The 14,928-nt window shown below is 39.4% G+C and overlaps 1 protein-coding gene across 3 annotated transcripts in view; it reads left to right on the top strand.

Moving 5' to 3' along the window:
• Window positions 1–14,556, top strand: part of LOC107673318 (pre-mRNA-processing factor 6) — a 20,504-nt gene extending 5,948 nt beyond the window's left edge. For all 3 annotated transcript variants that reach the window (XM_016466877.1, XM_016466869.1, XM_016466861.1), the window contains 16 exons: window positions 268–408; window positions 496–590; window positions 659–815; window positions 3,350–3,512; window positions 4,889–5,007; window positions 5,115–5,333; window positions 5,584–5,706; window positions 6,877–6,998; window positions 7,717–7,855; window positions 8,801–8,920; window positions 11,019–11,195; window positions 11,355–11,488; window positions 13,354–13,445; window positions 13,726–13,840; window positions 13,994–14,120; window positions 14,265–14,556. In XM_016466877.1, the coding sequence (XP_016322363.1) occupies window positions 268–408; window positions 496–590; window positions 659–815; window positions 3,350–3,512; window positions 4,889–5,007; window positions 5,115–5,333; window positions 5,584–5,706; window positions 6,877–6,998; window positions 7,717–7,855; window positions 8,801–8,920; window positions 11,019–11,195; window positions 11,355–11,488; window positions 13,354–13,445; window positions 13,726–13,840; window positions 13,994–14,120; window positions 14,265–14,417 (2,196 nt within the window). In that variant the 3' untranslated portion in view covers window positions 14,418–14,556. The remainder of the gene's footprint in view (window positions 1–267; window positions 409–495; window positions 591–658; window positions 816–3,349; window positions 3,513–4,888; window positions 5,008–5,114; window positions 5,334–5,583; window positions 5,707–6,876; window positions 6,999–7,716; window positions 7,856–8,800; window positions 8,921–11,018; window positions 11,196–11,354; window positions 11,489–13,353; window positions 13,446–13,725; window positions 13,841–13,993; window positions 14,121–14,264) is intronic.
• Window positions 14,557–14,928: the final 372 nt, after the last annotated feature.

Genomic DNA, 14,928 nt, shown 5'->3' with positions numbered 1-14,928 from the left:
CGTGCCAGGCTGGGGAGAAAGGTATTTTAATAATGTAAATTATGTGAAAAATAATGTGTTTTTCGAAACACCAAGCATGAGTGCATGTTCTAGTACACCCCCAAAACAAATTCAAGACATTGTAAAAGAGCATAATAGGACCCCTTTAAGAAAAATATGAATATAATCAGAGCACAACGCATTGCTTTGCAGGATCCAGTGCACTTGACAATTTCATTGCAAAATATGCAACAATGCAATTTCTAATTGAGCTGTTTCCTTTTTCAGCAATTTAGTGGGCTAGCGACACCCTTTCCAGGGGGCTTGAACACACCCTACCCAGGAGGCATGACACCTGAAGCTGGAGAGCTGGACATGAGGAAGATCGGACAGGCCAGGAACACTCTGATGGACATGAGGCTCAGTCAGGTGACACACCATATAGCATTTAATTGCAAACTGAATTATTTTGAAGAAAGCCAGAAGTTTTTACAGAGTCTTTGTTGGTGTCTCCAGGTGTCTGACTCTGTGAGTGGACAGACAGTTGTTGATCCTAAAGGCTATCTCACCGATCTCAACTCCATGATCCCCACACATGGAGGAGACATCAGGTACTGAGTGTTTTAGCCTCATGAGCTTTATATCTGGGCTGTTTTCTAATGTCATTCTATGTGTGCAGTGATATTAAGAAGGCCCGTCTCCTCTTGAAGTCAGTGAGAGAAACAAACCCTCATCACCCGCCCGCCTGGATCGCTTCTGCTCGTCTGGAAGAGGTGACCGGGAAGCTGCAGGTGGCCAGAAACCTGATCATGAAAGGCACCGAGATGTGTCCCAAGGTGAGGCACAAAAAGAGGGAGGAAATGGTCATGTGTGACTAAATTAAGGTCCTTATATATTTAAGGCAAATATTTTTTTTCATTCTTCACTTAGGGGTAAAAAGAAGTTTGAAATATCTTAGCAGAGGTACACTGTTAGTGAGCATCCCTACACACACTGAGTGCAGCATTTTATATGAATATGTAAATATGTGTTGTGTGCTTTCCTCTCAGTAACAAAATAAGCACAGAACAAAAATAACAGCAGTTAAGAAAACATCTGATGTGGACATGTTTGCACTAGCTCTGCAATTCAGCACATTTATAGCAAGCAGCTTTACAGTATTAAACATGGGGGAAAAAAAAGTGTCAGTGTCGCTTTCAATTAGATTTTTCAATTAGTTTCTACTACGTGGGGAAGTTGTGGCCTAATGGTTAGAGAGTCGGACTCGTAACCCAAAGGTTGCGGGTTCGAGTCTCGTACCGGCAGGGATTGTAGGTGGGGGGAGTGAATGTACAGCGCTCTCTTCCACCTTCAATACCACGACTGAGGTGCCCTTGAGCAAGGCACCGAACCCCCAACTTCTCCCCGGGCGCCGCAGCAAAAAAATGGCTGCCCACTGCTCTGGGTGTGTGTTCACGGTGTGTGTGTGTTCACTGCTGTGTGTGTGCACTTTGGATGGGTTAAATGCAGAGCACTAATTCCAAGTATGGGTCACCATGGCCACATGTCACTTCACTTTTCACTACTATAATGCAGCATGTCAGTGTGTTCATGCTTTTACTCTCGTCTGACCTTGATGGACTGAACAGAAGAAATGAACCAGAGAAGATTTAAATGTCAAAGAAGGCGGAGCCCCAGAGCCACACCTACCTATTACATCATCATCACAGACCAATGGGAGTTCGAAGGTGTTTACCAGCCAGAGCAAAATTTTCTAGAAAGTTCACTTTGGCCTGAAATGGATCCTGAGCAAACTTAGTTTTTGCCTGATTATGTTTGAAACGACATCATACCAGTTCTTTCTTGTATTTCGCTCAAAGTAGGTGCAAGAAACCTTGACCTTAAACTTTATAAATGGGACTCTGATAATAAAATGTTTTAAATGTCCCTTAAAGAGATGTTTCACCCAAAAATGACTGACTGACTTCTGTGGAACATATTTAATTTGAAGATGTCTTGAAGAGAGCAAACTGTTTAACAGTTGACTTCTATTTTGACAAAAACAGACATTTCTCGTCTTTGTTTCATCGGGGATAGAAAGTCATACAGGTTTGGAGTGACATAAGGGTGTGAAAATGATGACAGAATTTTAAGCTTTGGTTGAACTGTCCATTTAATGTGAAAAGGAATAGCTCGATTCTCTGTCCAGTAGGGGGCAGCGTGTGTATGAAACATTGAAGTTTTACAGCTTTAGGAATGTTGCCAGTGTTGACAGGTTGCCATAGCAATACATTTATGACCTGCAAAATCCCACTTGGAAAATATTGTTCAAGAACAATATAGAAATGTCATGGTCAGTGAATTGAGCCTGGTTTATGTCAGCTGTGCCTGTCTACTAGTGCGGTCTTTGGACTGGAAATGAAAACACAGCGAGCGGTAACGGTGTCAGGCTCTTTTGCTCTCAGTGTGTGCACAGCTTCATTAAGTGTTGGGAAATTTCTGCAGGCTCCTTAATCAAAGTTCAGCAGAAGAACGGTGAAACACTGGCTGTGTCTCAAAGCCTAGTGAGCTGCCCACTTAGACAGAATGTGTGGGTGTGATCGGTACATTCAGTCATCAAACACGCCTGTGATGAACAAAAATGTGGTCTTGGAAGGTGATTCTATAAATCATTTAGCATTAATTTTTAATAATTCACCAGCCAATTGTCAATTATTCCTTTTATACATGTGAACTATAGAGCTGGGCTCCACACTAAAATACATGAGAAAGCAAAAATGGTTTACCATAACTTAAAATCTAGTCAACACTCAGCAGTCAGCCAGGCCTCATTTGCAAGCTGTAATGTCTGATTCATGGAAAAATGAAACGGTTCTTTTTGAGTTGATCAAAAGATTCACCAAACAGCCTCATTGACTGGTGATTTAGTGTTTCGTATACTTTAGGTTTGTGAGACTTGAAATGATAGCCTATTAAAATGAATGAATTATTTATTTAATTTGGTAGCAATTTTATTATATGTTATTGGAAATTGTTGATCATATAAGGTCCAAAACATGAGATTTTCCAAACAGGTAGTCTCTCTCTATATATATATATATATATATATATATATATATACTGAATATTTCTGCCTGTTTGGAAAATCTCATGTTTTGGATTATTGGATATATATAAACTTTAACATATAAGAAAATATTTTTTATAACTTCTTTATTAATCGATTCTGAAACTAAATTCATTGTTTGGCTTCCTTGTCTTTGTTTTTCGAAAGCCCTGCTGAAGATGTTATCTGTCTGAGTAATTTTGTCTTATTAAGATGGTGTTTGTATTGTCTTCATAGAGTGAGCGGGTGTGTGTGTGTGATCTGTGCTGTGTGTTGTCTGTCCAGAGCGAGGATGTTTGGCTAGAAGCCGCCCGGCTGCAGCCTGGAGACACGGCAAAGGCAGTAGTTGCCCAGGCAGTGCGTCACCTCCCTCAGTCTGTGCGCATCTATATCAGCGCCGCGGAGCTAGAGACGGACATCAGGGCCAAGAAACGAGTGCTCAGGAAAGGTCAGTGACTCTCTGTCTGTCTCTCTTCCTCCAGTCCTCTTTAGGTTTCTCTTTCCACTGTCACCTGCTTTTTTCTGCCTGCATACCTGTGTGACAGAGACGGATGAATTGTTAGTTATGTATGAATACTCTTATCAGTCTCGGCTTGTTAAAACGTCCTGAATCTCCTCCTTATAATAATGTATCTCTTTAAAGAGGCTGCTGGTTCTACTTCATCAATGTCTCTAGTACCTTGATTAGCTTGTTAACTCTAAAAAGTAATGTGGTGTTTGTGAGTAATCAGTTTGTTGGTAAAAATCTGGTGCACTGTCATTTTAGTACCAGTTTATTATTCAGAATCAGAATCAGAATGAGCTTTATTGCCAGGTATGTTAGGTATATTATGTGCAAATTTGAGGTGTAGACGGAGTATGAGTGTTAGATAAATAAGTGTATGAGTGTATAAATAGTGTTGTGTGTTCCACAGAACACACAACACGGATGTACACGTATTCATGACGTGATTTGCATTCAGTGGTTTTTGCGTTTTCTGGAGAAAGTTTGAGTGCATTCAAGATCTCAGTGTTGTTTCTATTGAAATGGAGGAGTGAATGTATATCTGAAGGGAACTGAGTTTTTATGGCATTTTCTTTTCATCTTACTGCCATATGATGCCTAATAGTAGAGTTTATAAGAGCAGCGCTGCTTTGTGTGCAGGAGTAACTGTGGTAAACCGCTGTATTTCTGCTTGTTCATAAGTGCCACCTACTGTCAGAGAGTGAATTAGCGTTTTCATTAAGCCCGTCTGCAGTTTTTGTTCAGACCAATTATACATATCATGCATAATCATTTATTAGGCTGAAATTTGAGGTTTATCATTTTATACAACAATTGTTTTTGTAAAAACATTTATCATTTGAACTCTAACGTTAAAAAAATGGTAGATTTTACAGTCATTTTACAGTTCAGCATGTTACTCTAGACTTCGGTGTTGTTTTAAAACAGCATTGCTTTTTGGGTTTCACTGTGTAAACATGCACTAAGTGGATGTCTTTCATTACTATTCATTATTTTCATTTTATCTTTAATAAGCACACCTGTCATTTTTATTATTTCTATTTCTTAGGGGGAGGAGGAGGGGGTGGGGATAAAACGGTTTTGGTGAAATATAAATTTTTTATTTTTTTTTGTCCACCAAATCAAAGTCGTGTTGTAAAACCAAATTGCAGGGGAAAAAAAGCTAAATCAGAAGGGTTACTATTTAGGGTTATTATTTAGCGAGATCATTCTAATAATCCCAAAAATGAGCAATGCGATGCTTGCTACTTTTTGTTTAATCATTCAGTAACTCTTGTCTGTATACTGCCTTTTTTCCCAATATCTACATGTCTTCACAGCTCTGGAGAATGTGTCGAAGTCCGTGCGTTTGTGGAAGATAGCTGTTGAGCTGGAGGAGCCAGAGGACGCAAGGATTATGTTGAGCAGAGCAGTCGAGTGCTGTCCTACCAGTGTTGAGGTACACACACACACACACACACACAGTCTTAATCAGCCAGAACCCATAAACCTCTTTACGGGCCATAAATCAGACTGCTCTGACAGTATTGTCCTTGTCTTCCGTAGCTCTGGCTGGCTCTGGCCCGATTAGAAACCTATGAGAATGCTCGTCGTGTTCTGAACAAGGCCCGTGAAAACATTCCCACTGACCGCCATATCTGGATCACAGCTGCCAAGCTGGAGGAGGCCAACGGCAACACACAGATGGTGGAGAAGATCATCGACAGAGCCATCACCTCCCTCAGGGCCAACGGCGTAGAGATAAACCGCGAACAATGGATTCAGGTCTAACATCTCAGTGTTTATGTTTAAGAGCTCAGATGACTCAGTGTCATTCAGTGTAGCTGTTTTTAAATGGTTTCAAGTTTCTTTTTTTAAATTAGACTTTAAAAAACTGAAAAATGCATATATGCAAAGACAGAGATTCCAGTCAGGACAAGATTAGGTTTCTCGGTTTCTCGGTTAAGCTGCATTGCCAGATATATGAGAGAACAAATATCAGGATGTGTTCATTTAAAGCTGATGTCTGTCTCAGGATGCAGAGGAGTGTGATAAGGCTGGCAGCGTGGCCACTTGTCAGGCTGTGATCAGAGCTGTGATTGGGATTGGCATTGAAGAGGAGGACTGCAAACACACATGGATGGAGGACGCAGACAGTGTAAACATCCTCTCACCTTTACGCACCCACATTCTGCTTTCATTCAGCACCACGTGTTTGTTTATTACAGACATTTCTGATCATTTATTTATGAGAATAACAAGTTATAGTAGAAGATTTAAAGGGGTAGTTTTACCAAAAATGAAAATACATGAATTTCTTTCTTCTGTTAAACACACACGCATATAAAAAGTATTTTGAAGAATGTTGGCTACCAGCAACTGTTTGCTTCCCAACATTCTTCAAAATATCATATTTTGTGTTCAGCAGAAGAAAGAAACTCATACAGGTTTGGAACAGCATGAGGGCGAGTAAATGATGACAGAATTTTCATTTTTGGGTGAACTATCCCTTTAATGTCTTATCTTTTTAACATTATTTTGGCTATATTACACAGATCTATATTATAGATATATATTATAGTCAGATTCCGGAAGTAAAAACTACATTCTTTTTTTTCCCTTAGGGATTTTTAGCAATAACTCATAAACCTTTAAAGACAGATGTACTGTGAGCTAAGAGGTTGTATATTATTTTGTATCAGCTGTTCATTTACATTATTTCAACTCATTTCTTAACAAATCATATCTAAAATCTGAATTTGTGGTGAAAACTACATTACCCATGTAGTTTTAAAAACACTGCAGTTGACCCCCCTGTTCTATATTTGCATATTTTGCAATAAACTTGTTTTCTATTAATATAATCAACAACCTTAAATCAATAGTTTTTATCTTCCTGAACCAGCGCTGCTGAAAAAGTAGGCGAGCACTAATGCACTCTATGGGGAAGTCGTGGCCTAATGGTTAGAGAGTCGGACTTGTAACCCAAGGTTGCGGGTTCGAGTCTCGTACCGGCAGGGATTGTAGGTGGTGGGAGTGAATGTACAGCGCTCTCTCCCACCTTCAATACCACGACTGAGGTGCCCTTGAGCAAGGCACCGAACCCCCAACTGCTCCCCGGGCGCCGCAGCAAAAAAAAAAAGGCTGCCCACTGCTCCGGGTGTGTGTTCACAGTGTGTGTGTGTGTGTGTGTGTGCACTTTGGATGGGATAAATGCAGAGCACTAATTCCGAGTATGGGTCACCATGGCCACATGTCACGTCACTCACTTACTTACACTTACTTATTACCATGATATCTGATGCTGATTGTTTGTGTTTTTTTGTAGTGTGTGGCTCATGGAGCTCTGGAGTGTGCGCGGGCCATCTACGCTCATGCGCTCCAGGTCTTCCCCAGCAAGAAGAGCGTCTGGCTGAGGGCCGCTTACTTTGAGAAGAACCACGGTACCCGGTGAGAAATACTCACTAGCTGTCTAGACACGGCTGAACAGAATTTAAATCAGCATTCTTTGGCTCTGTCCAAGCATTCACAGCCAATTTATGGAGGCAGGAAGGCAACAAGGCCTATTTGAGGTTGCCCAATTGAATTAGTTTTAAATCATTAGACTTTGCATTATTGAAGCCTTTCTGAAACCACTTTCTTTTAGAGGCACCTTCATTTAGACACTGATATATAATCTAATCCCTTGATTATATTCCACAGCCATTGACATTATTTTAATCTCTCTCTCTCCTCTCTCTCTCTCTCTCTCTCCCTCTCTCTTCTCTCTCTCCCCTCTCTCTCTCCTCTCTCTCTCTCTCTCCTCTCTCTCTCTCTCCTCTCTCTCTCTCCTCTCTCTCTCTCTCCTCTCTCTCTCTCCTCTCTCTCTCTCTCCTCTCTCTCTCTCCTCTCTCTCTCTCTCCTCTCTCTCTCTCCTCTCTCTCTCTCTCCTCTCTCTCTCTCCTCTCTCTCTCTCTCCTCTCTCTCTCTCCTCTCTCTCTCTCTCCTCTCTCTCTCTCCTCTCTCTCTCTCTCCTCTCTCTCTCTCCTCTCTCTCTCTCTCCTCTCTCTCTCTCCTCTCTCTCTCTCTCCTCTCTCTCTCTCCTCTCTCTCTCTCTCCTCTCTCTCTCTCCTCTCTCTCTCTCTCCTCTCTCTCTCTCCTCTCTCTCTCTCTCTCCTCTCTCTCTCAGAGAGTCGTTGGAGGCTCTGTTACAGAGGGCTGTAGCTCACTGTCCAAAGGCTGAGGTGTTATGGCTAATGGGTGCTAAATCGAAATGGTTGGCGGGAGACGTTCCTGCAGCCAGAAGTATCCTGGCTTTGGCTTTCCAGGTGAGTGCTTCTTGCCGTCAGCTCTTCAGGCCCCACGACTACATTATTAGTGGCAAGCATCATTATTGATAACACCATAGCATTGTAATGGTGAAGCAACGGCACAAGATACAGTTCTTTGTACTAGATATTTACAAAAGTAATTCACAAAAGACCTGTAAAGCATAGTGGTGAGTAGTGGTAGGTTTCATATTTAACTCACTCTCTTTTATTTCTTTTATTTTAAATGCACTTTTAATAGACAATAAACAGATCTATTCTTGTTCAAATGTTTAGAGTTGGTAAGTTGGTAAGCTTTGCTCATCAATACAATATTAATATGATTTAAAATGTAATTTATTCCTGTGTTGCAAAGCTGAATTTTCAGCATCATTACTCCAGTGTCACATGATCCTTCAGAAATCATTCTTATATACTGATTTGCTGCTCAAGAAACATTTCTGTTTATTAATGTCGAAAGCAGTTGTCCTGCTTTATATTTTTGTGGAAACCATGCATATATTCAGGATATATTCACATTTATTTGATGAATAGAATGTTCAAAAGAACAAATGGAAATATTTTGTAACAATATAAAAGTCTTTACTGTCACTTTTGAAAAGTTTAATGCATCATTACTGAATGAAAGTATTAATTTAAAAATATATGTATATGTAGATAAATTGATACAATTTAAATTGGTTTTGATTCCCTCACACTCATTTTGGAAGGCATGACAAAACAACAACTGTAGATTCAGTGTTGGCCTAGTCATAACATGACATAACTGAAAGATATGCAAAACTTCAAACTAAAGATGCAGAACCATAATAAAAAAAAATATCAATCTAAACTGCATATCCGTGCTCATTTCCTGAAACTAATCAGCTGTTACTGTATCTAAGTGTTCACTGGGATGATGGCCAGTAAAAATCCCGCCTCTTTCTGTTTTTCTCTTTGTGTTAGGCTAACCCCAACAGTGAGGAGATCTGGCTGGCTGCCGTGAAGCTGGAATCGGAGAATAACGAGTACGAGAGAGCGCGCAGGCTGCTGGCCAAGGCCCGTAGCAGCGCCCCCACTGCCAGGGTGAGCAGCCCAATGTTCAGACCACCCCCTGTCAAATAGATGTAACCGCTGCTGTGTCATGCTGGGGACACCCTTCTGCTGAGAACACAGGGTTTTAGTGTCTGCGCGTTATGATTTCTCTCTTGTTTTGATTGCGAGAGATAAGTGATGAGATCAGTGGATGAAGGGCGAGTCACTCTGTAGAAATGCTTGTGCAACAGGCTGTTGAATGTGACACTAGCGGGAAGATGATTTACGATGGCTAATGAAAGTCCTTTGACCTTTTTGAATGTGTGCATATTTTTTTAAGCATATCAGACTATGCACCTGTCAGCAGAGATGAGGCTAAGCTCAAGTTTGAACTAATAATCTTAATAATATTTCATTTAAAAAGTGGACCACTGACAAATTGGCCAACGTTAGCCGCCATGTCATATCAAGGGTTAAGTTAAATCGTTGCTGAATGTGACTCATTTACTTTTCAGTTAAACAAATTAGAAAAAAAAATATTTGCTTAATCACAGGCAGTTTTGCAGAACATAATTATATTAAACCATCCAGGAAATGTTGTGTAACTGTATTTGAAAGAGTATTTTCCTGCATGAACCGCTGACTCGGCTTACCCCAAAGCATCTGACACAGTTTTTCACACAACGACTGTTTTAATAAAATGCTTAATTTTAGTAATTCATGGCTAATATTTAGCCAAAAAAGGTAATTCTAGTATAATTGAGATTACATTTTTTTTTATATATTTTTAAGTGTTTAATTAAATATTTATTAAAGTACAGTAATTATAAAATTCATAATTTAATTTCTAAAGTTTTTATTCCTATTTTTAATAATTTTTTTATATTTTATGCATTAATTTTAGAGTTATTTTTTTTATCTGTATTATTTTTGTTCTTTTTTACTTCAGTTTTAGTTCTTTTAATAAAATAAGTTAAACTAAATGAGAAATGTTGCTGGAAACTTGCTGAAATAAAATGTTTACTTTTTTATTTTTTAATATTTTATTTCACGTAATGTTTCACTTAAAGTTAGAAAAAAATTTTTTTAATGGTTTTAGTTTCAGTTAAATATAATATTATAGTATTATACTACATATTTAATCATGTATTTTATATATATTTATACGTATAATTTATATACATATAATACAAATAATATAATTATTATATATAGTAATCATAAAATTGGTTTTGACTTGCAATACATTTAACCCTTTTAAAAAGGGTTAAATGTATTTCACTTATATACTATACGTTGTTTTATTTAAAAAAAAAAAAACAACTGTATATGATTTCTGAATCTATAATCATGTGCAGTTTGCTATATTAAGGGGTGACACTATCACCCACTGACTCATTTTACCCCTCACTCCCATAAAAAAAAAAAAAGCTGTTTTAGACTTTGCATATAAAGTTAAGAATTGAGATGTGACTTTAACTTGTCCTTGAAAAACTTGATGTTGACTCTGTGTCAGAGAGTACATATCTGCCTGTCATTGAGTTTGACATGAGAAAGATGCACTGCCTGCACCAAAAGTGGACTGCAAAACTGCAAAAACATGTTTTATGAACATTTATGGATTCAAGGCGGTGAATTTTGCAGTATTGTTTTTACAAAATGTTGGCCCAGAATTGTGGTCAGGGATTATGTCAAATGAGCTCTGTAAGTGTATGGTAACCTCCTCACAGCAGATGTGCTTGCTCTGTACCCTGTAAAGGAGCGTGGGATTTTTGGGAGTAAATGGTGCAGATGGAAGGTGTTAGAAAGGCCTCTTGCCTGGGCTTGTTTAACTCTTGGCTCCAGAAAAGAGTGTCAGCATCTAGACAAATATCACAGGATCAAATGTACCTCAAGCACTTGGCAGGATTCCTCATAAGTGATCATGTTATCCAAAAAAATACACAATTATGTTTTTCTGCATCTATGGAAACTAGCCATGTGAGCTTCAAACGGGAAAGGGATTATGAAAATCTCCCTGCCTGTTTCGTTGACACCTTTATGCATTTCACACATTCTTAATAATCATTTTCAAAATGTCAAGAGGCTTTAAAGGCTGTTCAACGCATTATATGAGTTGTCATAACTGTTTTCTGTGTGCCGTTCGCAGGTGTTTATGAAGTCGGTGAGGCTGGAGTGGGTGCTGGGGAATATCGAAGCGGCACAGGAGCTTTGTACGGAGGCCCTGAAGCACTATGAGGACTTCCCCAAGCTTTGGATGATGAGAGGACAGATCGAGGAGCAGTCCGAGAACATCGATAAAGCACGAGAGGCCTACAACCAGGGAGTACGTTTATGAGGCTCTAGAGAAGATGCCTTATTATAATTGAACATTTTATTGTGGATAGATTGTTGGTTGATTTTTGCAGAACCTAATTCTGTAATTCAGTGGGACTGCGTGATAATAGTGTTTCTCTGATGCCTCCTCTCTGCTGTGTCCGTTCAGCTGAAGAAGTGCCCTCATTCCATGTCATTATGGCTGCTTCTGTCTCGGCTGGAAGAGAGAGTCGGCCAGCTCACGCGTGCTCGAGCCATCTTAGAGAAAGCTCGCCTCAAGAATCCACAAACCCCTGAGATTTGGTAAGAAACCATGCCAAATGCTGCTGTGTTATTAACCAAAACAAAAGATATTAAATTATCATATGTTTTATTATACGCTAAACATGAACATTTGAAATGTTCGCTTGGCAGCTAGCTGAAATAGGTACTAAAATTACTAACTGCAATAAAATAAAGCTACATAGAAATAGTAAAAAAGCTAATAAAAATAAACAAAAGCATGTAACAAAACTGAAACCTAAACTTAAATTAAAATTGAAAATATACATTTAAAGTGCCCCTATTATGGATTTTTGGAAATTACCTTTCATGCAGTGTGTAACACAGCTCTATGGGAATGAAAACATCCTGCCAAGTTTTAAATCTGAAAGTGCACCGTGTATAAAGTTATTGTCTCTCAAAAGAAAGAGTCGATTCTGAATCATTAAAACGAGTCGTTTTTAAAACGAATCCCAAGCTGTTTCATGTTTGCGTCAACATGAAGCATTAGCATATTGCCCGCCCACTTGTTGGTCTTTTCCGGTTGGTCTGAATGAAAATGCAAATTCATTCTTTGCCACTAGGTGCCGCTTTTGGAGCGGTAAAAATAGAGGTTTCCCCGGTAACGCTGTACACAAAGTAGCACTGCGCTCACAAACGCTGCTTTATCAGGCATTACAGGCAAGATTAAATGAAAATAAGATCAATCACTGCAGATTTGCGTCACGCAAAGGAGGGGTTTGGAAAAATGAATCGTTAAACGAATCGTTTGGGAGTCGTTGAGCAAATAAGGTAAAAATAAATGCATATTATAAGACAATGAAAGTGTTTTTTGACCTTGCATGCATGTCAACCTGTTGTTGGGGACTCACAAAACCAAAATATGAACCTTTCATAACCCATAATAGGGGCACTTTAAAAGCTAAATCAAAATATTAATAATAGTATATAAAATCTAAAATAACACTAGTCAGATGTACTTCAGTAAAAAAGCCTATGCTAAAATATGACTAATGGTACTTTTTGTTAATGTTTCTTCACGACATAGTTACTATGCAAGTGGCACAGTTCTACTATGACAGTGGCTTAGCTAATGAATATTAATTACTTTTACATTTAGTCATTTAGCAGACGCTTTTATCCAAAGCGACTTACAAATGACAATAGAAGCAATCAAAAACAACAAAAGAGCAACAATATGCAAGTGCTATGACAAGTCTCGATTAAATCAATTAAATGATTGTCTGCAAAGAAAGAATTTAAATATTAGTATGAAAAAGATGAATTAATGAATGTCTAAATACTAATAAAAAGGCTTTTCACATGTAGAAGTTGTATTCTGCCATTGGGCGGCGCACTTTTAATTAAATAGGTTTAATTAGAATTAACTTTAATTAGGTTGTGTTGACGTTGCCACAGTATATTCCAGAAACATTCAGTCACATAACCTAATTAATATTCATGAGCAAGGCCTTTTTCTATTTGCCAGCCTCCTAGCAAATAATTAGTAATAATTAGCCATTTTAGCAAATCACTTAAGCTGGGTTTAAGTGTGGGGTTTCCAGTACTGCTCCCGGAGGACCACTTTTCCAGCTAATCAAGGTCTTCAGGATCATTAGAGACTTGTTTTAGAGCTAAACTCTGCTGGGAAGTTGCCCTCCATGAGCATGTTACTTCATATTCATGATCCAGCCCTCTTCACAGTAGCATGTGTAAATGTACCCCTGGCTGCTGTCTGACTGACAGCTCAGCTTGAACTTGGATCTTGCCAAAAGACAGCAGAAAAATGGCAGAACTACTTTGCGTTGAAGGCTACATGCAATTAAATTAAATTTCTTAATCATTTTCATGTCATGACAGAATCTCACCAAAATAACACATCATTTTAATCTCAATTTCTCTGGCAGGCTGGAGTCTGTCCGACTTGAATACAGAGCGGGATTGAAAAACATCGCCAACACACTCATGGCCAAAGCCCTTCAGGAATGTCCTAACTCTGGTAAGCCACGCTTTCATCAACCCTGAACAGATCCATCAAGAGCAGGGGTCACCAAACTCGGTCCTGGAGGGCTGCAGAGTTTAGCTCTACCTTGCCTCAACACACCTGCCTGGAAGTTTCAAGTATACAAAGTAAGACCTTAATTAGCTGGTTCAGGTGTGTTTGATTAGGGCTGGAGCTAAACTCTGCAGGACACCAGCCCTCCAGGACCGAGTTTGGTGAGCCCTGGTCAAGAGCCTCTGCACATTTTCACACCTCAACACTCACTCCTTCCTGTCAGGTATCCTGTGGGCTGAAGCCGTGTTCTTGGAGGCTAGACCTCAGCGCAAGACCAAGAGTGTTGACGCTCTGAAAAAGTGTGAACATGATCCTCATGTACTTCTAGCTGTGGCCAAGTAAGTCTCCTGACCGGACTCTTGCCAAAATTCTCCCAACCCTAAATTCCAGTTTACCCATCCACATTCCTCCTGCCTTTTATTCCTTGTTTGGCAAGAACAGTCTGAACGTTTTAGTTTCATTTATACTATATCTGTTTGTGTGCCCTGCAGATTGTTTTGGAGCGAGAGAAAGATAACAAAGGCGAGAGAGTGGTTCCTGCGGACGGTAAAGATCGAACCAGACTTGGGCGACGCCTGGGCATTCTTCTACAAGTTTGAGCTTCAGCACGGGACAGAAGTAAGACGCTTTATTCTCAGATCTTTTCTAATGAAATCTCATTCTTTCGTGAAGCACAAAAGGAGATGTTTTGAAGGATGTACTGCTTGCTGTTTTCCATCCTTGGTGAATCTCGTCTTACTCTGGTGTTCTTCTCTAACTCAGGAGCAACAGCAGGAGGTGAAGAAGCGCTGTGAGAACGCAGAGCCGCGGCACGGTGAGCTGTGGTGCGCTGAGTCCAAACACGTTCTCAACTGGCAGAAGAACATCGGAGAGATCCTGGTCCTCGTGGCTTTGAAGATCAAAAACACCTTCTGAACTGTGGGATTAATGGCAGATTTACAAATCTTTTTTGTTTTGTTTTTTTATGGCTTTTTTCCACTTTTCGTGTGTTTGCTCCTCTGGAACAGGGCTGTTTTCATTACACATGCTGTTATGTTCAGGGTGGTCTAAAGTCTAGTCAGACCCAGAGATATGAGTCCATTTTGAACATTAATTGCCAGAATTATCTCTTACTCTGCTTCTCATTATGCTAATGTGTAAATGTGCTGCTTATCAGAGAATAAATGTTTCAGATGTCAGCACTCATGTGATAATTACAGTGCTGGTGATTTTGGTATTTCTCAGTCATCCTAGTTCTATGTTGGCTTGTTAAATTCTGCATGCTATTATTGTGCTGATTTATGTTTGTTTGTTTTTTTCTTTTCTTTTTAAATCATCTATCTCTAACCCCTTTCTAACTCTAAATTCTCCTTCAGCCTGTTCTGAACATAATTTTTTAGCTGGTTGCATCAGAAATGCAGAGCCCCTCATATGACATGCAAAGAAA

Source organism: Sinocyclocheilus anshuiensis, unplaced genomic scaffold, assembly GCF_001515605.1.
Source record: "Sinocyclocheilus anshuiensis isolate Anshui unplaced genomic scaffold, SAMN03320099.WGS_v1.1 scaffold453, whole genome shotgun sequence".
NCBI lineage: Eukaryota > Metazoa > Chordata > Actinopteri > Cypriniformes > Cyprinidae > Sinocyclocheilus > Sinocyclocheilus anshuiensis.
This window is presented reverse-complemented; position numbering and strand designations above follow the sequence as displayed.